The sequence below is a fragment of the Drosophila erecta genome, unplaced genomic scaffold, assembly GCF_003286155.1.
Source record: "Drosophila erecta strain 14021-0224.00,06,07 unplaced genomic scaffold, DereRS2 tig00000055-arrow-pilon, whole genome shotgun sequence".
Lineage (NCBI taxonomy): Eukaryota > Metazoa > Arthropoda > Insecta > Diptera > Drosophilidae > Drosophila > Drosophila erecta.
The window spans coordinates 6,140,057-6,162,635 of NW_020825200.1; the positions used below are offsets into that span (position 1 = coordinate 6,140,057).

The window sequence follows — 22,579 nt, forward strand, 5'->3', positions numbered from 1 at the left end:
TCGCTTTTAGCCGGCTTTCAATCTTACACAAACACAAACTTTGCGCATATCCCAGCCGCTTGGAAAACTTTTGCACTCAGCCACGAGCCCAGTTCCACCAAGAAGTTAGGTGCCAAGTGGCAAGTTTCTCCAACAAGTGGAGGGCACAACTGCTCGTTGTGTGTGTGCTCTCGAAATTTCGAAATTAATTTGAATGAAATACATTGAGTGTAATGCGAAAGACAAATACAAGTTGCACGAACTTTTCATTCTTGACCAAGAGTGATTGCAACTCGGCCTGCAGGCCCGACCGAATTCGAAATGAACTTGCCACACCTGATGGATCTGCCTGCTGCTCGCTTCTGATTCCCTGGTGAGGCATTTTTTCTTTCCCAATTCTTTTCCAATTTTTTCTCTTTTTCTTCTTTTTTTCGGACAGCATGGCAGTCGGGGGCAGGTCACTCCCCGCATTGCCCAGGCGGCAGGCTGGACAGGCTCTCAGCAAAACTACCGGAAATCAAAGGTTGCCATACCAACTCTGTACATGTGCATGCATAGTTGTCCCACTCCAGTTGTAGCAAGCCAGCTGAAAATGTAAATACCCGAAGCCCCAGAATGACAGACAGTTATCTCGAATGCAGCAGCCTCTGAAGTTGGCTGAAATTGAAGTGCAGCCACTGCATCCTGGCGAGATTTCAGACCGAAAATTTGAAATTCGCCTTATAAAGTGCTTAAGCTATTATGCCGGCCAGCGGAGCAGAGCAGCCTGTTTAGCATTTCCGCTTCCGTTTGCACAGCCGTTTCCGACTGGACTCGCTTTGCATTTTTCATGAGTTTCGCAATTCAATTTAGATACAAGTCTCAGATTTAAAGTTCTGCCAAATGAGCAGGCCAAAACAAAACTGTCCGCACGGCTTTTGCATTTGCGTAGCAAACCCCTTTTCTGGGGCTCTAAAAGGATTTTTCTGCTTGGCGGGGAGAAAGCTATTATTTTAGGATGCAGCAAACTGGATTTGATTGGGAAATTTTGTTGATTTTTAATCTGACCCGAGTGCGACCCATTGTTAATAAATTAGTAAAAAGGCCCAGGCGACTCGGTTCAATAAATGGCAGTTCCCCGGCCGACGGCCCTCGAAAAGTCATTCCTTTATAAAAGAAAAATCCCTCGATCATTATGTAAAGTAAGCTCATTTAAAAGAGAAAAGCTTATGGCTCTGAAAATTACGCATACGCCGCATAAATCATTCGCCGTAAGCCGCCAGCGGAACGGAGACCGAGGACGAAAATCCGCACCAGCACCAGGACCCGAACCCGGACCGGACGCGTCCATTCGCCGAAAAACAAATTGCGTGGCTGGCTGCGTTAATTGCGGCCTATTTATATGGACGTTTGCCGTGGCGTTCACGTGTTTAACTTGATTTAAGTACAATTAAAAAGCACCGGAGACATAATCCAGGTAAAAAGGAAATTCACACACGACAAGAGCCCCATTGAATTCAACGAGATGCGGTCAGGTTGTACATAATTAGTTCTTATTATTACAATATCTTTTGGTTTCTACACGAATGCTAGCCACAAGCTATCCAGATTCATACTCTTATCGAAGCTTTAGTTGCGGGACTAAAGCCTTAAGCTATAGACTCCTTTGATTTGGGATTGTTAGCAGATGGTTTCTTTGCATTACACTAAGGAAAAAGTATCTTTCGTAGCGAGGGAAAAACTAAAGTAGTCGTAACTAATCTTAGGATACTTTACTGTAGGCATATTTCTATTTACATTTCCCACACTAGCGGCTTAAGCTACAAATGCATCTTTGGTCCAAACGGTACTCGATTTCTTCTCTCATTTTTGGGGCTCATCGGCTTGCTCGTCCTTTGTACAGGCTGCACTCCTACTGAGCAACTCACTACAGGTAGACAAAGTGACCCAGGCCCTTGGCCGGATTGTTGTTGACGGCCTCCGCCGTGAGCTTGGAGCTGGTATTGCCGTTCACGTCCTGCGCATCCGTCTCCGCCACGGGCAGCAGTCGGCCGTAGACTCCTCCGGACGCAAAGCGGGCGTTCATGTGGATGTCCAGCAGCTTCTTGTCCTTTCCCAGCGAGGAGAACGAGTGCGAGGCGGTGCGAATCTCGCGTATGTTGTACACGGGACTGTAGACACGAGCAGGTGACACGGACACCGCCGCCTGGGGCACAACTGGAGCTGGAGCTGCGGGCGTGGTGTGGAGGTAGAAGTCCCGGCGTAGGGCGCACTCCGTCGAATTGTCCGAGGAGCCGGAGCTGCTGGCACACTCGTCCTCGTCGCCCGCATCCTCGCTGCTGCTGCAGCTTCGCAGATCCTCGGAGAGCGAGATATCCGACTCCAAGGACAGCTCCAGCAGACTGGTGGCATCCTCCGCCGCCTCCGCGGCCTGTCCAATCGCCTCGTTCAGGTTGGCCAACAGCTGCCGCCGGCGGGCATAGTTGGGCGTGCGGCGCACCAGGAAGTGGCAGCCCTCACCCCGCTTCATGCGCTCCATCTGGGTGCGCAGTGGCAGGTCGTCCGGGTGCAGCTTTCGCTGGCATTCCTGGCCGGGACACACCTCGTACAGCGAGAAGTTCTCCACCGGCTCGGGCGAACTGTAGCAGCCGAGGAGCAGGTGCAGCAGCTCGTCGCACGTCGTCTCCTCGCTGATGACCAGCGACTTGTACTGGGAGCTCGGCTGCAGCGCGGAGGTGTGGACGCGGATCAGGCCACCTGGCTTCAGCTGCAGGCAGAAGCGGGACTCGCCCTTCGGGTGACAGGCCTGCATGATGGCCGGCCGGGTGTCCTCGTCCAGCACCAAGATGGTCTTCACGCCAGCCCGACGCACAGCTACCTCCATGGAGAGGTAGAACAGGCGTGGATCGCGATGCCGCATCTTGAGCCTGCAATCATGTTCAAGGTTAAATCGAATTAAATACCGCTAAAACAATATGCTTACCGTCTCAGCAGCTGGCCAATCACCTCCTTGCTGGTGGTGTCCCACTGGATGCCAAGTGTCTTGTACTCGATGTCGATCTTCAGGCAGTTTGTGTACACCTTGATGGTGGTCTGTGGGTGGAAAGGGTACCGCATGAGTGAGGGGTTCACCAAGAGCTTGTTCTCGTGCAACTCACCTGTGGCAGCTGCTCGTTGAGGCTGGAGTAACTGGAGGCCCTGGAGGGCGTCCTCTGCAGCTCCGCCGGCGGCTCCGGACTGCCGCACATGGAGCTGGCGCACGAGGAGGCGTGGCTGGAGGAGCGTAGTGACATCGAATCGGACCGATTCCGCAGCGGCGAGATTTGCACGTGCTTCAGCATCTGCGAGTGGAGGATGGGAATGGAGATGCGGGTTAGTCATATGGTTGCGGATGCCCCGAACTTTTGTCTTATGCATTATGAATGCTTCCTGGAAACTCGGAGAGCACTTGCTACTCCAAATGAAGTTGCCGCATCCGGTTTGCCTCAAGCGGGGAGTACACATGGCAAAATGAAATCACATCACAACTATATTAAATTTAGATATTGGAAGTATGCAAATGTTACATATACCCAATGAAATAGTTCCTGTTCAAGCAATCGAAAAACATTGTGTATAAGAAATAATGAAATGTAATATATTTTGAATGTATTTACTCGCCGTGTAGGCAGATATGGGGGCAACTTTGTTCAATCCCCGATGAATGCAGCCACTTTCAGGCAGCCGCCAACGCTCATTGAGGCATGTAAATGAGGGGGAGACACTGAGGAGAGTGTCCTCAGCCGAAGCATCACTCGAAGGGAGTGGGAGTGGGGATGGGGAGTGTGGCAACTGGGGGATGATGAAGTGAAATTAATAAAGGGTTCCCAGCCTCGCACCCTCATACGTTGCACTCTCCACGGCGGTGACAATGAGGCATGAATGAACGAAATGGGCCGTGCATCGGGGAAAATTGCGCCTGACATTTGATTGAAAGCCCTCAAAACCTAGAGCCCCGATCCGCGACGCTACTAAATACCGATGCTCCGATGTTTTTGCCCCCCCAACCAGCGAGGCATTCAGATTCATTCGAGGCGTGCCGCATTGTGAGGCGATTGCAAGCGGAAGTTGGTGGCATAGCCCTGGCTCAACATCCGGTTATGCAATCCCCATTTCCCTATGCTTTCCCATATACAAATGTATATAAATGTCTATATAGCTCGAGTGGGCATATTGCAAGTATGCATTAATATGGCACCGAGCCACATTTAATTGAAATGTGCAAAGTTTGGAGCGCTGGCAGCAATCCGCCATTAATTAGAACCGGACCCGCAAGTCGCAGTCGCTGGAGCAAGTGAAACGCAGCGGATCGCTGGAGCAGTGCAAACAGTGAGTTGTGACTCTGGCGGGGATGGGGCAGTTAGAACGCTGAAGTGCTGGCGTCTGCTGTTCCCGCAATTAGCGGCTAATGTTGCAGAATTTCACGCCAAGTTGCCGCTCGGGTCACGGCGAAATTGAACTCCCTGGCCCGCCTACTTCATCTAAATCGCGGGTGCTGGGAAAATCCCATAAAAACTACATAAAGTTGAAAGTCGCATCCAAGTCTCAGACGACAATAGAAGTGCATATCAAATTCATAGAACCGGTTCGTTGTTAAAAACTAATTTGCCCATCGTTCAACGCAGACAGTGTTTTAACGACACTGATTCAAATGTTAGCCAAAGCCCATGGGCTTAAAAAGTTGTACAAAAATCCTGGCATCCAGGGCATTGAGCGAATTGAGGGTCAGTGAAAAACACTTTGCTGTTTCCAATTGCAAATCAACCAATTCCAAGCACCAAAAAAAAAAAGAAAATAATAAAAACAAATCCAATAAAGTTGCCAAGTTGGAGATGAGTAAAAGTAAGAGAGGGAAATCAAGAATATTATTTTATGTGAAATTGAATTAGAAATTCGCATAACAATTTCTGGAGCCTCTGGACACGGCAAATAAGTTGAAAGCCGCGGAACAAGGAAAGCTGGTGGGGGAAATGGGCATTCCTGGCAGGATGGCAGAAATATTAATGGCTTCTGGTTTGAGGTGCCAAAAGGGAGGATGAAGCCAGTTAAGTGGATATTAGTTAAAGATTTATGGCCATCAGTGCGGAACAACTTGCACTGACCTCTCATTCGCTATTAACTAAGACACTGTGTCCCCGAACTTTTCCAATTATGCCATCGATGGCAGCGGCGGAAGGCGGAAGGTGCCACGCCCACTCGAGTCGGCCCTTAAAGTGCTGCAAAAGTCGCATAAATTCCACAAGGAACACTGTATACTGTATCGCAGGAGACACAGAGCGAGACGGAGCAGTCAGTAAGTAACTGCCAGTCAGACATTACAGACATTACAGAACTTACAACTGCTGGCGAGGAACAAAAGAGGCAATAAAAAAGGAGCAGCTGCAGACGGGAAGGAGTCGGATGCTGAAAGATGCTCCAACTGGCGAGGAATGTTTTAATTTCAACTTCTTGGCGAGGAAATCGCAAACGTTGCGCCCAAGGAGATGACAGCATCGCTCACGGCTGAAAAGTTCCTGCCACTTTTGGCGCAGACAAATATTTTCGCGTTCATACAGATTGATATTAAAGCAAGTATATTTCATATAGATCGTGCTTTTTCGGCCGACTCACGTATCCATATCTATCCATACGGCACTTCTAGCAAGGCTTTGCTCGTCAAGAGTCATAAACCCACTTCCTTGACATTCAGCATGGAATCAATGTCCTTGAACTTGTTGCTGAGGAGCACAAACTTTGTAGTTATATATTTGAAAGTTTGTCGCAGCAGCGGCCGTGTCCTTTATCATTTTCACACATTCGAGAGGTAAAGGACCAAAGGATTATTGATTGAATTACAACAGCAGCAAATACTTTCATGGCCAGCAGACTAGAAAAAGGGACCAAAAGTAAGTCGGCAAGGATATTTGCTGCTGAAGAACAAGGAAAGATACTTTAAGTGCGACAAAGGCACGCAGATTCTCTGAATAACTTGGCCGACGTGTCTGCTAAGATTTGACTGCCATTTTACGTTTTCTTTATTAATCACAGACAGGAGCCAAGAGGTCGGATGCATGGATGGATGCGAGACAAGCGACGACAGACTGAGAGCAGTTGCCAAATGTGGCCATTGCCACCAATGTCAGGCTGCAAGGACGCAGTAAAAAATAGCACTCTTTAAAGGGGCGAACGGGACACGGAATAGATCATTTGTTTGTGGCTCTGGCAAAAAGGTTGCTGAAAGTCAACAAACACGCCGCGCATATGTTATCAAAACATTTTCATTGGGATGTCAGCTGTTAATTATGCGCCGTCGTATTAACTCAACGATTGGCAATTTAATGGAGATTTATAGAGTGCAGCGCTCGTATGCAAATAGTCCGATGAAAATGAAATCAAACCGGCAAATAAATGTGACTGCGAAACTGACTGAAAAATGACAGAAGTAAATATTTAAACAACCTGATTTTACACATGTGTGCGCCTACTTGCATATTTGATGCAACTGCCATATGTCAGGAAATTTGCTCGCAATGGGCCGATGCTTTCGATATTAAATCGCGTTTGATTCTTTTTTTTGATTTTTTGCCAAATGTAATTAATGAAATTGACTTGCAAAAGTCAATTAAGTCGACCGTTTTAATGGCAAATTGTTTATCGGTAAAGGCCCTTTTGGATGTACCCGCTTTGGGCCACGATGTTCTAGCTCGCTTTGCCTCGATGGCCAGTGAAGCATTTCCACAGATTTTCTTTTTTCATTTACTCTGCGGATTCTTAGTTGAGTGATTTTCGGTGTTTCGCTTTACGGTTAATTTATGCGCAGCCAGCTTGGATTTTTTATTACAAACTTGGGTTCTATTCTCGGCATTGAAGTCGCTTGTGGGATAATAGCTTTATGGGCAACCGCTAAGCAGCAAAATTAAATGGACGAATTGAAAGTTCTCATTTAGTTGATGTTCTTTTCGCAGACGCCTTCAGTTCCAATAGCAAACGGTACAAAAAACATGAAATATGCTTCGTACTCGACCACCCTGACCAATTAACACAAACAGCGGGTATGAAAATGGAGCAAACTATTTTCACAGTGCCAGGCAACATAAAATAAAAGCCGCAAAAAGTGGCAGAACAAATTAGTTTGAAAACTCCCGCTGTCCCACTAACATTTATAATGCAATGCTTAAGCGGCGTATTTATTTATCTTCGGTGGCATAAAGCCGCTCCTTAACCATTTTTTATTGCCTTCCGCTCGGCTTTGTAAGCCGCTTAGCCGACCATTTGTTCATGCCATTAAAAATGTACAAAATGTGCAAAATGTGCAAAATGTACAAAATGTAAAAAAGTGTTGCATAGTAAAAGGCGCCGCGGCGGGGCAGCGCAAAAAGTCAAACAACAATATCAAAATTAAATTTCACTTTTAATCAACTTTTCCCCGCCTCGACCACATTTCAGGGCAGAAGGGTTAATTTCCGGGCCGATTCCTTTAAGCCGTTAATTGGCGAACGGGCAGATTTGGCTTTGTTTACCTCATGCTGTAGCGCCTTTTGTTTCTTTTTCAAAACAAAAGCGTTAAAAACGCATTACACCAAGCGGAGCGTTCCTCATTAAAATGTTAGCTGGGCAACCAAGAACTGGTCCGGACTTCAAGAGAAGCCATGTAAGTGGGGAATGGGAATGGATGTTGCATGCAGGATGTGGAATGTGGGATGTGGATGTGTGGCATGAAGGTGCAGATGCTGCACCAAGGATGCCGCTCAAAATAGAGTCAAAAGGGCAAAAAGGGCGCCAGTCGAGCATGAAGCGAAATTAAGAGTAGCTCTAACAACAAAGACCAGTTGTGGCAAGTTATCACGATGCAGCGAATTAAGCAGCTTTCATTCTTCATAGAGGACCACACTAGGCGAAAATACTGCCATTCAGAATGACTTTAATGTGGAATGCCCTTCTTTAATATTTTTTAAACATTTTTCGACTTAATCCTGAGAGCTCATTGTGCATATCGAATGTGATTTTGCTGGTTTTCGAATCCAAGTTATATGCGCTGGGTTTCCTGGTTTCCTGTGTTTCTGCCCACTGGCTCCGACCAATTTGTTTCACCACTTCGCGTCTTTGCCAGCATCAACATTCTCGGCCTGGGGCGCCATTCCAGCATATTTAAGCGACGCCCTTTGGAGCACAGTGGATCCCAACTACCCGCCCAGCTATTATGCAAAACAAGAGCTGCTAGATTAACATGCCAGCAGGCTCCTCCATGGGAGCGTACGGGGAAATTATGTTTTGGAAATTATGTAAGCATAAAGTGAGAGGTAAGCTGCACTGCCCGGCGGGGAAAGCATTTGTAAAGGACTCGGGGATGCGTAGATGGTGTCCCCATGTCAAAGCTCACACACGCACACAGAGGCGGAGAGGAAGCGGAAACGGCGACATCACAGTGACAGCAGAAATAATTTCCAATTATTTGGAGCATACTTTTGGGCATCGCGTGTTCCATTAGACCTTCTGCATGTTGCATCCGGCGCAAGTGTTAAAAATTTGTGGTCAACTAGCAGCAGTGACAGCAGTAGATGCGGCATTTGCTGCGTTTTTGTCACCTCATCATTTGCATACATTGCGGCATTTCGCTGGCAATTCGCACTGTAATCGATAATTATATGGGTCAGTCCTTGCCAAAAGCACAACAGAATCTATCATCAAGCCAGATTTCCGAGTCGGGTGAATGCTGTCCATTTTCCAGTTCGGATAATACTTGAGCAAACTCAGAAACGGTTGGATTAAAAGCCCTACTTTGGGTCGCACAACTCCATTTAAGCCTCAGAACTATTACATTGTTCGCCGTTCCTCGCATGCACCATTGTTTGCTGAGCAAACTTCGTTAGTCATGCTTTTGTAAATCATTTTCATGTGAAAATGTGAAACCGAAAAGGCAACTTATACAATGCCCGAATTACAATTTTAGCACAGCAGTTTTCCCTTATTTTTAAGGCAAGCCCTGGCTCCTTCCTGCCTTCCTTTCCTCCGTTCATAAATTGCACATTTTAAAAGTGTCGTAAATTTTGCGTAGGTGAGAGAATCAACTATGAAATTGAATCGAATGCAGCCGAGCATCGGCACACACCTCCAGCAGCACGTGGAGTTGCACCCACACCCACACACAAGCACACAGCACACATATGTGGCACACACACACATGGCGCCCAATTCGCCATTGCATACTTTAGAGCAAAAAGTTTGGAGCCCCCATAAATTCAGCTCGCAGCATATGCGATGCATGTATGGAGGTGGGCGTGGCAGCGATGATTTAGGGCCAGGCTGATAATTGCATATGATTTTCCCCAGAATAAGTTATGCCGTTCATACATTTTAATGCAACTAATGGCATTGCAAGCGCATACTCAAACTATTGGCGCAATAGAATGACTAGGGGCCTAAAATCACCAATAAAGGTGAGAAACTACGATTGTGTTTCAAAACGAGTGCATTTGACTGCAGGCATTTAAGAATCTGGATGATTTGATTAATTTGCTAAGCCCACATAGGTGCATCCTCTAATCTGCTCAGATAGTGCTAGCTCCAAGCATTCACTTAAACACAGCCAGTTTTTGGAGACCGCGTGCATCCTAGACACAGCGAACAGGAAGTGCATGTGGCACTTGAGTGGAAAGACCACTTCCCAATCATTAAGAGACGAGAGGAAGGGGACAGAACAGGAGCGGATAGAAGGCGCGGCTCGAAGCATTTTCCAGCCACTTCCGCTGGATCGAGCATCCAACCTGTTGAGTGGAAAAGTGTTGCAACAGCAGAGGAATTTGCCTGCTGCATAAATTCTTTTAGATATGATTTATGGCTGGTTTTTGCATCGCTCATGCTGGAAACTGGTTCGAAATGCATTTGACATCCGGCAGCCGGCTTGGAAAAGCAGCAAATTCCATCGTTATGCTAAATAATGCTCGATATATATAAATTGTGCTCTTGTGGTCCATATTTACTCGAGTGTGGACCAAACTGGGTGGAGGAAATGCTGATTTGATTGTACATTTGGCACAGCAATCAGAGGCGGGATAATTGGACTCCTCGGAGTCGGCACTTCTGCTATAGACATTCCATATAGCAGGAGCTCGTCCTTTGCTATTCTGCTGAATGCGAAAATTCCTCAAATTGACGTATCCTTCTGCACGTACCAACAATTGTCACTGGCTGTTGGTGAGGATGAGGATGAGGATGTGGCTGAATCATTCCGGCCACAAGACCCACAACCCCACACTCCGCCAGCAAGCGAAAAATTTAAGCAAAGTGATACATATTACTTTCGGGCGCGTTGTATATTAGATGAGGTCGAAGATGGATCCTTCAACAACATCCGTGCTGGGAGCTCCCCAATTTGTCAGCATTAAAAGAGTGCCCAGAAGGAAAGGAATTCATTTGATATGTTTACTGCGCCGAAATGAGCTCCATGTGTGCACTGCCCAAGTAAGTTAAGTTTTTAAGTTTTTTAGCCAGACATCGACACACGCTGCCGTGAAAACAAACCGAGGTTCTGGTTGCACCGGGGAAATGGAGGCCGACACCCATTTCCTTTGCGTCCTACTCAATGTTTTTGGTAGGTTCTGTGCGTGTGGAAAACAGGAAGTGTAAACATTAAGTGTGCCACGTGTAGTGCGGAAATTCAATTAGACGCCAATGGGAAAATACATTTAACTGTTAGTTCTCCCATTAGGGAATGCGGAACCAACTGCATTTCAGGTTATTAGAAATGTGAATAGGAGGAATGGTTTCCCCACTTCCACACCCAATTGACTCCAAGTCGAATGTGTCGCTGGCTGCCACTTAGCCGCATTTGCCACACATTTCCCATTTGATTTAGGCCGCATCTTGTCAAATTTTCTAATTAGTGTTAAAGGCATTCGGCCTTTTATTACATGCCCGAAAGATATCTTTAATAGACAAATACCTTAAATGCTCCTGTGCCCTTCAGCTCACTGTCACGGCAGCCCGGCTCCCTTATCGAGTTTTTTGTATCTGGCCATTGGCATCGGGCACTATTTGCCGTCAAATTATTTGCCCAGGAATTTAAGACTATTAAAAGGAGGACAGCGCTTTCAACCGCTGTCGCATTACGCAAAACGAGTATACATAGCTGTGTTTTCAAAATACATTCGGGGCCAGAGGTTTGCATATAATTTTGGCCTGCCCCGCGAACAAAACCAACAAAGAACCCAAGGCACACAAGGAAAAGAGCCTCGGCTGAAAGGCAAACAGCCGCCAAAGGAGCCGTGCAACCCAAGTTAGGGCGAAATCTGGGGCAAAAAATATAAAAAAATGAGAGTGGGGATTGCGGACTGCGGACTGGGGAAGAGGGAATCGGACTCGTCTCCGCCATCTCAGCTATTAATTTTTATTTGTCTTGTCATTTCAGGCATTCCGCAAGTGGCCTGTTGCTAAGCCAGCTAAGCCAGCTCAAGTTACCTTATAAATAGTTATCCCGCCTTATAGAGGAGCTGCCAGCTGCGCTTACCTGTAACGAAAAGGAAATTGGGGAAATACAGTCGGTTAGTGAAAAGTTTGTGCCATAATTATAGGTCCCTGCAAAAACAAATGACGGGAACTTTCAATTCAGCATGCAGTGCTTGCTAAATTCCTATCAAATTACAAACAGGACTGTGCTATAAAATACTTGCTATTGGAATGGGGTGTGTAACGACTTCTAATTTAGTGTTTTAAGTACAATTTGGCTTAAGGTAAAATGAAACGTTCGGTTTAGAATTGCTCAGGATGGCTGAATTTCTGAGAAGGCCGAGTTATGTGGGCAAGTACCTGAGCTCTTTTTAAAGCCTAAGAACTTTGCATTAATTTTACTAAAACATAAATAAATAAAATGTCTAGCGCGGCGAACCAAGAGCGAGTGAAGACAGCTTTTAATAGTCGTGCTCGAGCATTTATTTCCCACACCATTAATCAATCGGACGGCTGTCCGCCATGCAAAGTGCAACCTGCAACTGTTTCCCTGGCCAGTTTCCCAGGGCCACGCGACAGCTGCCACTGGGTTTGCAGTATGAAAAACCATATGGGAAAATCGGCAACAACAATAATAATAAGAAAACAGCACAGGGAACGCCGCGGCGTTCCGAGCCACATCAGCAAAACAATCTCGCCACGCACATATGCTTTGGCCACGCCAACTCGCATCCATGAGATTCACTTGATACGGCGAATGGAAGCTGAGCCGGCAGCTGACTTGCAGTCCTTCGCTGCATCCAAATGCACATCCATAGCCATCCGTAGATAGCGATGCGACGGCGCAGTGTGGGAATTTCGCTATGAGAATATGAGACAGGTCCCAGCTGCCTTTGTTGCGCTGAGTTCTCCAGAGGTGGTAGCAGGAATAGCAGGTAGCCGGCTAGTGCATGTGCACAACATGTGGAAAATGCGGCAGGGAAATGTGGAAGTCTCGATCATGCGAACATGTTTTCCCCGCCACTCGAAAATCCGGTTCGTCGGCCACTTTGATTGTGGAGCCATTTGAATGAGTGCGTTCTTTATCGGTCCAGATTTCGGTTTTGTTTGGATCCGTATGCCGTTTCCGGTTCGGATGTGGCTCCGCTCCACCGCCGTGCACCGTCCATGCCTCGGTATCCTTGGAATGCCACAGCTCGGAGGTCAGATGCTGCTAACCAGATTCGTTTAGTACGCATTGTCCGACCTTTGTCCCAGGCCAACGCCCACAATTGGAAAACAAACGCAGCCGCGCCAGAGGTGTGAAAAGAGGTGGTCTTATCTTTCTGGGTAAAGGGTCTTAGTTGTCTGAGCCGCAGGTTGATGCATCGCCCACGATAAGAGTGTGGGTCGATCGGGCTGACAGGGGCCCTATAGGGTCTTTCAACTGCTGACTTCTTGAGCTGGTTGAGCTGGCATAATTATGTAAGGGTCCACGTTTTTGTGTGCCACAAGGTTCTAGTCGGGCCCACGCCTGCTCTTTAAGTTCATGTATCTTTGAAATACTTTTCCATTGCTGTCTTGATTTGTGCATGTATCCATTCTGTTCATTATATTAGCAACACTCCATACTCCATTGCACACAATGGACACAATCGTAATGTTTAGCAAGGTTCCCATCAGAATTTGTCCGTCATTAGTAAAGATTCACAAGATCTGCCTTGAAAAGATGGTTTGTTGGCAGTGCATGATTTCGAGGGATTTTCCCTTTCATTTCTGCCTTTCATAGTTATCAATTAGTCGCCTCACACTTGCACCAATTGGAGGCACTTCCTGTCGAGGCCACAAAAAGTAGTCCACCGTAGTTTTTATTCCTTTTTCCACTGGGCGAACCGGGAGAAATTTACGATCCGTTCACAAGACTGTTTGGTAAGCGATATATTGTCAACTGGACAATTTGTCGCCATGAGTGGACGGATTCTTTGTATTCGAGTTCCATTTATTGTGGGCCACGCCATACAGGAAGCTGATTGTGTCTGGTGCCCCGAAAATGTGTTTTGTGTAACTATTCTATTCATGGGGCCATAAATTACCAGAAGTTGGGAATTGCTTGTGGGCAACACTAACGAAATAGTAAGTTCTCCAGTATTTTAATGAGCTCCGGTCATAAGCTGCATTAGTAGCCTTTTTGCCAGCTTTTCTGAGGAACTGCGAGGCAAACTAAACTGGTTTTCTGTTTTCTGTTTTCTGTTTTCCGAAATTCCCAAAAAGGAACGAGCAACATTTTTGCCAGCCAAGTACTAATGAAATTACCCATGAAATGTGTTTGGCCCAGGTCTTCAGCTTGTGCTGAACAGAATCCGAGATTGGGCCAAATTAGGTTCAACTTAGCCAGTTAATGGATTCTGTCCGAAGCTATATAAACATTTTTACCATTTGCCGTCGTGTTGTGGCATCTCTGTTGCCGATTATCAGTGGCCTTTGTTGCCAGGTAAATGCCGATCTAATGCTACCCCAGCAGTTTGAATTTGCTCCCTCGACATTGAAACCATAACAAGCCAAACACAGCACCATTAAAGTATTCCCATAATTCATGTTTATTATAAACCCCGGTCTGGGGAAATGAACGAAACGTTCACTTCAGTTGGATTCAAAAATAAAGTGAATGGAGTGCTAATAAAGTTAGAGCTGATTGCAAACTGATATGATATGCCAAAAGCTGATAGTAGCAAAATGATCATCGAGATCATCTGGGCAGCAGCACGATTAGCTCCAGAGTCTAGACCTATGACTAAGTAGACCTCTGACTAACTTCGGATGTCAGGGGAAAAGTTGGGAGTAGCGGGTAAGCAAACATCTCCATTCAGCGGCTATTTGTCACGAGCCGCACTCGAAGACACATCTTAGTCAGATGGGCAGGTTGGAGCTTTTACCGACGGTCTTTGCGCTGGTGCTGGCCAAGTTAGTGCCGAAGGTGGAAGTGGCAGTTGCAGCTGCTGGGACAAGTGGCTGAAGGTGAGTGGCCTCGGCAATTTAGTCGCTATTACGCCTGGAAAAATGAGTTGGCAGCATCTGAGCAAGGCAAAAAGTTGCCGTGCCGGTATTTAGTGCAAGTATGCTGGCTTTTAGCCGGCGATGATGTATTAACCGTTAATGCGGCCTGCCCCTGACATCTTCCTGGCCATGTCGGAAGCTATGGCCAACCATATGTAGTGGCACTTATGATATAAAACAGCGCTCCGTTCCGGGGAAAACCACATTAACTGCGTGGCGGGGAAATCTCGATTTGACATTCAATTAAACTCAATTGTTGTTCAATTAATTAATCAATTATGCATTTTTCATATCGCGCATTAATGTGATTTATTTTCGCCGTAGAACAGCATTATTCGGCACTTGAACGAATATTGCAAGGCAATAAAAACGCAAATAAATGGATTTCACTTGATAATGGGCAGTAATTCGGGAGCCATTCGCTGCAGATGCTCGATGAGTATCTATCGGATGCATTATTTAAGGCTCTCAATCTGGCCTGGATTTAAGCCGCAAAAAGAGCATCCTAGAGTCGGTGGCTGTCGGCTGGGCCTGTTGTTCAATTTAATTAAAATGTTCGAAATTATGCATGCTCCTACTGATCAACCGAATTAACCCCATATGCTGTTTTAAATAATTCACTGCATTTTTTCGTTGCTCATTGAAAAGAAATAGCGATTCATAAATCTGTTAAAATCCTGTCATATTTTATGGACTTTCTCGCCCTTCAAAAACGCTCTGCGAATGGAAAACTCTTGCCGCCTCATAAATTTAAAATATATACCAAAACGAAGCAAAAAAACGAGTGGGTAAACTCTAAAAAATATCATAAAGCTTTCAGCTCTCGACGGAAATTATAAATTCAGAGCAAAAGCGCGTGGTGCTTTTTTTTATTCCGCTTTGGCTGATTTACACAATTACAAAAAGCCAGGGGTATTTTGTTTGAATTTTCCCTGGAAGCCTGCCAGGTATTGTACTCCAGTTTTTTGCGGTTGTCAATAAATAATTCGAACACGGATTTACCGACAAAATGTTTTCGTGCCGCTTATTTAGATAAAGAGCGCGCTTTTCCAAATTGCATTCCAATTTAAATTCTAGACAAAGGCGCTTTTCGCAGTTTTTTTCCGAAATCGTTGTTTGTGATCCAAGGCAAGGTCGCTGTATTGTCTGCTGTGGGATTCAAAACAAAACAGAGTTTCCCCCACACAAATTGCACATTTGTTTCGGATAAATCAGCTAAAAATAATACACAAATTAGTGTCCCACACTTGAAGCGTTTCCCCGCTAATGCCCTCCCCGTCACAACAGGCCCAAACTAATCATTAAATAAATGCGCCTGGCCTTAAAAAGCAACATACGCTCTTGCCCCCAGATGCATCTGCAGCTCGCCCACTTTAAAAGATACAAAAGAAACCGAAATACCCCGAAGAACCATGCCTCGCCCTAATGAAGTTATGAACCGAAAGACAGAATATCGCTCAACCGGGGGCTGAAATACTTATTTTTGATGCCATCTTTCTTGCACATTCCATAAATATGATGAAAGCTGGAGGAGGAGGCTTCCACTTAAGCGCCGACAATTAATATTTTCCATATTTCTTCGCTGCTCCCCTCGTTTGTTTATTGGAGTGGAGTGTCGATTAAGTTGCCTTAATATTAAGCAGCCCTCTATATTAAGAGCCCTCTGTGATATATGGTTTATCTTACGGGGAAAGCGACTGCCAGATGCATCTGCAGCAGGCCTTGTTCCTATTTCAGAATTCAGCCGCAGCGAGATAAGCGCAATATGTACTCATATTATGCACTTGTATTTGTGGAGCAATGGCTGAGGTTCAAGGCACCGAAGGGTTTCGTTTTTATCTGGAAGCTGATATCTCAAAAGCGCTAGTGTCTTGAAAGTTCGCCCATGGAGCACAAATCACGGATCCGCTTCCAATCAATGAAAACTGTAAGCTGCCAAAAAGTTGGCCCCAAAAGCAGCGGGCAAGACAAAGGGCCAGTGGTGTTACCCAATCCCGATTCTCACACAAATTTGCAAACGCACAATTAAGTCGCCTGGGAGGCACTCCAGTGGAGCTTCCTGCAGCAGAGCCTTTGGAGCGCATGATGTGCCAACAAAGACGTCAACTTGTCACCCGTCCAGTGGCCAAGTGGCCAAGTGTCCAGCTGGAGCGGCACAGCGGCCTTTGGCTCGGTTAATTTATCATGGCCAGCGGAAGGGAATGGAGGAGATGTGCAAAGAGTGCAATTGTGTGGAGAATGTAGTTTTTTTTTTATACGAGCTCTGGTTTTTTGGGCCCTGGATTTCTGGGCCAAGTGTTTGTATTTAGCCGCTGTGCCACTGACTGATGTGCGGATATTAATAACGCTCAAATAGAGCTCCAAAGCGGGCCAGCTTTTCGCTTTTCGGTTTTTGTTTTGTTTTTTCCGACATTTTTTTGTATAACACTCACTTGCCTTAATCCAGCGAGTTTCCGGCCTTTAGCTCTTTTTGCACCCATCGAATGGGTGCTACACGCATATTGATTACAGCCAGGCAGTCGAAACCAGCTGGGAATCGAGGGGTTACGAGCGATTTAAAGGCGAGTAAGAGCTGCATTTGCAGGGCAGTTAATGAATCCCCACTGCAGTGGCGAGTCAATCAACTTTTGGTCCCCACATTCCGCATTCCCACAGTGCATTAAGCCAGAGTCCGAGGCAGCAAATTCCTGTCCCAGGATAGCTGCTGGGAATCGGAGGCACAGAGCCATCCAGCCATCCGGCCACTGCCAAGTCAACAGCAACAAAATCACTTGCGGTTGCACTTTGCGGTTTGGGCCAACTCCACAGCCACAAATGCAGACTGCCAAGTTTGCTTTTCTTTTTAGGCGTGAGAATCTGTCGCCTCCTCAGGTGGGCGGCTTGCAGAGGCACGTGTGCCCATCCGGCGGTGGAAAGTCAGTGCCGAGAACGATTTCCCACCCGATTAGATGGCCACTATGAGATACATTTCGCAGTTAGATTTACGGCCGAATGAAAGTTTTACGAGCTCTCAGTCGCAGTTCACAGCGAAAGGTTACCGGCTTGACCCTAATGGATCATCTGATCTGCTGCAAGAAGTGATAAAAAGCGTGGCGCAGAAACTCACTTTGACAGAAGAAAGTTCCAGGTGAACTTTTCTGGTCGTAAAGCAGAGTATTACATAATCTTATGAGGGGAAATTAAGATTGCAGTCTGGGAAAGTAAGAAAGACAGACTTCTTCTACGCCGATCATCCGTACAACTATGTATGTTAAACTCAAAGCTGTTTCGCACTAACCCATCTACAATGCAAATGTGCTGCGTATGACTAATACTACACAGTTTCACTGAAAGCCAAATCAATACGGAATCAGTTAACACGAATTCCCCAATGTCTAATCGCCTCGAATTATGCATTGTAGTGCCAGAGAAAACCAGATGCCATAAGGCGTCATAATTGCTTTATGGCACCGTGTATTTCACAGGTTGCCGTGCGCAAACAAACAGTTAACAGGCTTTGTGTACCTTGGTTTTTGTTAATTAATTGTTAACAAAACGAAGTGTCAACAAAAAATATCAACTGAGAGCGGCAGAGAGAAAAACCACGAGTAAAAGCGCCAACTTACAGTTTTTTGCTGACTTTGTGCCATCATTTATATTAAAGAAGTCGTATATTATTTTTTCATTTCGCTGCTGAACTTGTTTATTGAATTTACCATTTTGAAGCCGCTGACTCAGTACGATTTTCGCTGTAATTTAGCCGAGTTAGCGAGAAACGTTAAACGAGGCTGCCGTGCATAATATATAAGAAAAAAACCCGATTCGGGCCAGCATTCATTTCAATTGAATTTTGAATATTTCCGAGTGCTAAGCTCCATCAAATTGTGTTGCCAACGACTGAATAAATTGCAAATCAATTTAAGAGGACATTTAAACACTACCCACAAGAAAATTTAATTTATGACTTCGGGTGTGAAATAAAATAAATTAGTTTGGGAAAATTTTAGCAGAATAAATTGCTTTATTTAATAGCCAGAATAATTCAGAATATAACCCGTTTACGTACAAATGTGTAAGCAAAAATCCGGGTAGCGCACATTTATGTCGATTTCTGTACAGTTCTTTCTCGATTGACAAATGCTTTTGTCTTTTATTGCCAGTGCGGGTGTGTCTTTGGTTCGATGAAGAAACAATAGACTTTAATGTGCATAACTGTATATGGAAGCCAAGCTACTTCCTCAAGCTGTAAAGCCGCGCATAAATTACCGAAGCAATTATACAAACTGTTTGTGGAACCATTCACTGGAATGGAGCTCTAAACTGGCAATATGACAGAAGCTAGGCAAGGTCTTGAAATCCAAAATTGATATGTTAGTGCCAAGATCTCCAGCGAAAGATAAGCGATCCCTTAGCAGACCACCCTCGACTTCCTTCATCCGCCACTCCAGCGATTAATCAATAGAACTACTTCCTTTTAAAACGCCCCTCGCAAGTACGTGTGTGCAATGCGAGGACTAAATGAGGCGAATATCCCTTCATGCCAAGATACTTCTGTTAAGCACAGATTCGGTGGTACTACCTGTTTCGAAATCGAGCCAGAAGGCGCTAAACTGAAGGAACCGCACTTGACAGTAGCACACGAGCAGGTAGGCCCAAAAGGTAATCCCTGCCTCACGTAGTCTTCTGGAATTCAGGATGGGATCGCAGCACGTTGGGCTCTCTGGGGCGCATTGTACTCGTGCATTTCCTGAGTTTTAATTAGCCAAATAGAACCTAACAAAGACAACAAGTTGGGCCAAACGGACTGGGCATACGTGCTCGGTATGTGAAATCTCCTGCCCCTCAATGTCCGCAAGAAAACAATGCTGCAGACCGAATAATCCTGTGTCCGAGGGGACAGGAAATTAATTCGATATCAATACTTTTCTGCGGTTGCGTTGAAAATTGCGAGAAAGTGATGGTAACCACAACCTCAGGCTGACAATTTTACAGTCAAAACGAGCCGCTCTTGGACATCGGGATTTTCCCCACTCATAATCTTGGTCGTTGCGAGGAGCTATCTACCTAGATGATTTTATGTGGAACTGGCATTAATTAGCAACACTGTTTCAAGAAATTTGACAGCAAGCCGCAGCAAAGACAAATGAGTGATACACATGTGTATCCGATTGGGGCATCGTTAATCCGAAATCCCCAGTGAGTTTTGCTACCGAACTGAGTGATATCATTCATCTGAGCTTGAGACAAAAGGGACGGATTTTCCCACAGATATCTGCAAGATATACATCAATTCAAATGTTTAGTCGAGAGCCGAAGCTAGTGTCATTCATAATCGGCCAACATACCAACTCGACTAATTAAGAGAGTTACTCGACCAAGAAATTTACATGAAATGTTTATGCATTTTCAAAATAGCTGGGAAGGTCTTTTGTCCGCCTGTGTGGCCTCCGGTGGAAATTTGAAATATTTGCATACAAATGCTGAGCAAATTGTCGACTTGCAGATCCACGGATGTGCACTTGTCGGAGGCCAAGAACCGGAGAATGATGCTCACGAATTCCGTATTTGCATGGTAATCCCCTAGATGAACTCGGGAATGGAGGAAGTGACTGGCCAACAGTTCGGTTACCGTTGGCGGGTTCAACCAACTCGGGCCAGCGAAACCGTCTGGATCTTATCGCAATTCGATAATTGAGTGCAGGAGAGTGGGCTGTGAAAATTCTGGACTTTCGCCAAGGCGAGAAGCAACCCAATCGACCGAGCTAGATCTCGTCTACCAATCAAACTTTCTAGACGAAGAGCGAAAACTGGACCAGCGATCTGGGGCTTACCTTCTAGCGTATGATTTGTAGTATCCAAATGTGATTTGTGTGCAGTCCCAAGACCTTAAGGCCCGGCTTTGATGGATGGCGGCCTAAGAAGCGCAAGAAGTCCGGCGAAGACAAGACAAGGTCGCACTGTTTTCTGTTTTTCTTTGGCTGCCTTTGGCTGCTTGGCATTAAGTTATCAAGCACTCCACACCAATCCGGCGTGTGTACTTCGCATTTCTTCGCGTATCCAAAGGTGCGTATGCGTACGTGCCGCCTGCTGGGGAAACAGGTGCACTCAGGAAGCAGCTGCACTGGTTTTTATTTAGCAATGCACTTTGAGTCCCTAGCTGAATTTGTTCACTTCGTGTATATTCGCTTGGCTACCGCACCAATTTTATTTTCGATCTGGACGCACATTCACTTTCGTTCGCATAGGCCTGCCACCGTTAGCCAGTTCGCCCAGAATTGGGAATCACCAAGCGCAGCCAATGTGGATTCAGTACCGCACTCGGCAGTGTTTACAGACGCACTGAAGCCGCACCGCTAGCGTCTGCGAGGTCTAACCCGCTGAGAGTCGCATTCAGATACACTTTCGTGTGTGTGTGTGCGCTCGCTCTCGCCGCTCTCTGCACTGTGAGAAACACTAGCCTGATCGGCGGTGAACGTTTTTTGTACAGTTTGATAACTCATTTTTGGGCTCATGCTTATATCTTCCATGGTAGATTTAAACGAAGTCGCAGCAAATTACTTAGGTAAGCCACGCTGATCTGACTTCAAACACCATGTGAATAGAATGAGTGTTGGGTGAATGCAGTGTGGGTGTGTGTTGGCGCTCCGTGGGCGAGTGAGCGGGCGAACTAGTTCTGTCTGCGGCTCGCTCTCTTCGGAGAGCGGAAAACTGGTTTCCAATCAGACTTGGACTTCGCCGGCATGTGGGTTTCCTCATGGAAATCCAGGGATTGGGGATGGGGATGGGGATTCGCGGTCGAGCGACGCCGGATGGGCTTGGGCAGAGCTACATAAATGACCAAAGTTGAAGGGCGAGGCACGGCTAGAGTTTACGGTCTTGTAATAAATCAGGGGGTTTTCAAAGCAGAACTCTTTAACTAGTAAGCATATGTACACATGTATCTATGCAGTATATTCAGTTACTAAAATACAACAAAATTCAAGAACTTTACTGTCTGATTTCATAGTTCCCCACATACTCCACTTGAAGTTGTAACATTTTACTCGAACTATCTGCATATACACAAAGTAATTTCAGGATCGATTAGAAACTTTAAGGCTGGCGAAACTAAAATCCAGGAAATAAGCCCTAAACTTTGGCACTATGCAAGCCCAAAAAGGTGAAAGAAAGTTCAACATTCAGGCGAGATATTCAATTCCGAAAAGTCTTAGATTGCTTTGGTTTGATGTTGCACCATGAGTTTTTAAACCGCAGAGAAACAACAAAGAAAAGCAAAAGTTGAAAAGCTAAAAAATTAATTATGACAAAGTCAAAAAGTCCAAAAATTATTAATGAAAGTGAAATTATCATCAGCGAAGCGAAAAACAAAATAAATAACAGATTTTTGTGGCTCGATAATTTGCGGATGAAAACGAAGCAAATAAAAACCAGCTGATGCGCCAAGTAAAATTCATTAGACTTTGATAGATGAAGTTGATGAGTGGATGTCGCTGATGGACTCGCAGAGTTGTGAAAATCTGAGCGAAAAACGCGGAACCAATTTTATTTGTTTGCCTTTTGAGAGTAATTTAATTAGTTGACGCACGGCAAACCTATGTTTGCATTTGACCCGAGGCGCTCAATTAAGAATTCATGAATCAGACCCTAATTAGAGGTCGCCACTTAACAAATTGATACTGGTTTGTATACACATTGGAGCAGACAGACCCTCGAACTCACAGATCTGCTCGAAGGTGTTAGAACGTACCCTGTTCTGACCAACCGAAGGGTATGCAAGTTTGTCCTCGAGCCCGGGGCACAAAAAGTTGCATCTTGTAGCTAAGTGGCATTCCTCTGCCCAACGGTTAAATATTTGTGGAGCACGGTGTGGACATGAAAATGGTATCATAGCACGCTTTTCACACAGCCGTGTGAAAAGTACACACCGCCCAGCTGGGGGAGGGCACTTTGGATGCAGGCCTCCTCTCTCCTCCATCCACCAGGCTCGAGATGACGATGGAGTCGCCGCGAAGGTATGCTCCAGTTACAGAAGTCAGAGTGTTTGTCCAGCTCAAATACAGTGAGGCCTACGAAACTGTGCCCTTGCCAGCGAGCTCATAATTAAGGGTCATGGAGTCGAAAGCAACAGCATGGCATATTAAGTATG

The 22,579-nt window shown here is 45.7% G+C and overlaps 1 protein-coding gene across 1 annotated transcript; it reads right to left on the bottom strand.

The window, feature by feature from the left end:
• Nucleotides 1-1,489: 1,489 nt before the first annotated feature.
• LOC6542931 lies at nt 1,490-20,791 on the bottom strand. Its single transcript, XM_026979294.1, has 4 exons — nt 20,265-20,791; nt 3,117-3,299; nt 2,942-3,051; nt 1,490-2,885 (listed from the first exon to the last, which is right to left on the bottom strand). The coding sequence occupies exons 2-4, from the start codon at nt 3,297-3,299 to the stop codon at nt 1,886-1,888; spliced, it is 1,293 nt and encodes a 430-aa protein (XP_026835095.1). The 5' UTR covers nt 20,265-20,791; the 3' UTR covers nt 1,490-1,885.
• Between the last annotated feature and the right edge of the window lie 1,788 nt (nt 20,792-22,579).

Bases quoted from the DNA above. Each gene is read 5' to 3' on its own strand.
- LOC6542931 (XM_026979294.1), bottom strand. From the start codon at position 3,299: ATGCTGAAGCACGTGCAAATCTCGCCGCTGCGGAATCGGTCCGATTCG. The intron at 3,052-3,116 runs GTGAGTTGCACG...TTCCACCCACAG, and splicing joins TCAACGAGCAGCTGCCACAG to ACCACCATCAAGGTGTACAC. The intron at 2,886-2,941 runs GTAAGCATATTG...ACATGATTGCAG, and splicing joins ATTGGCCAGCTGCTGAGACG to GCTCAAGATGCGGCATCGCG.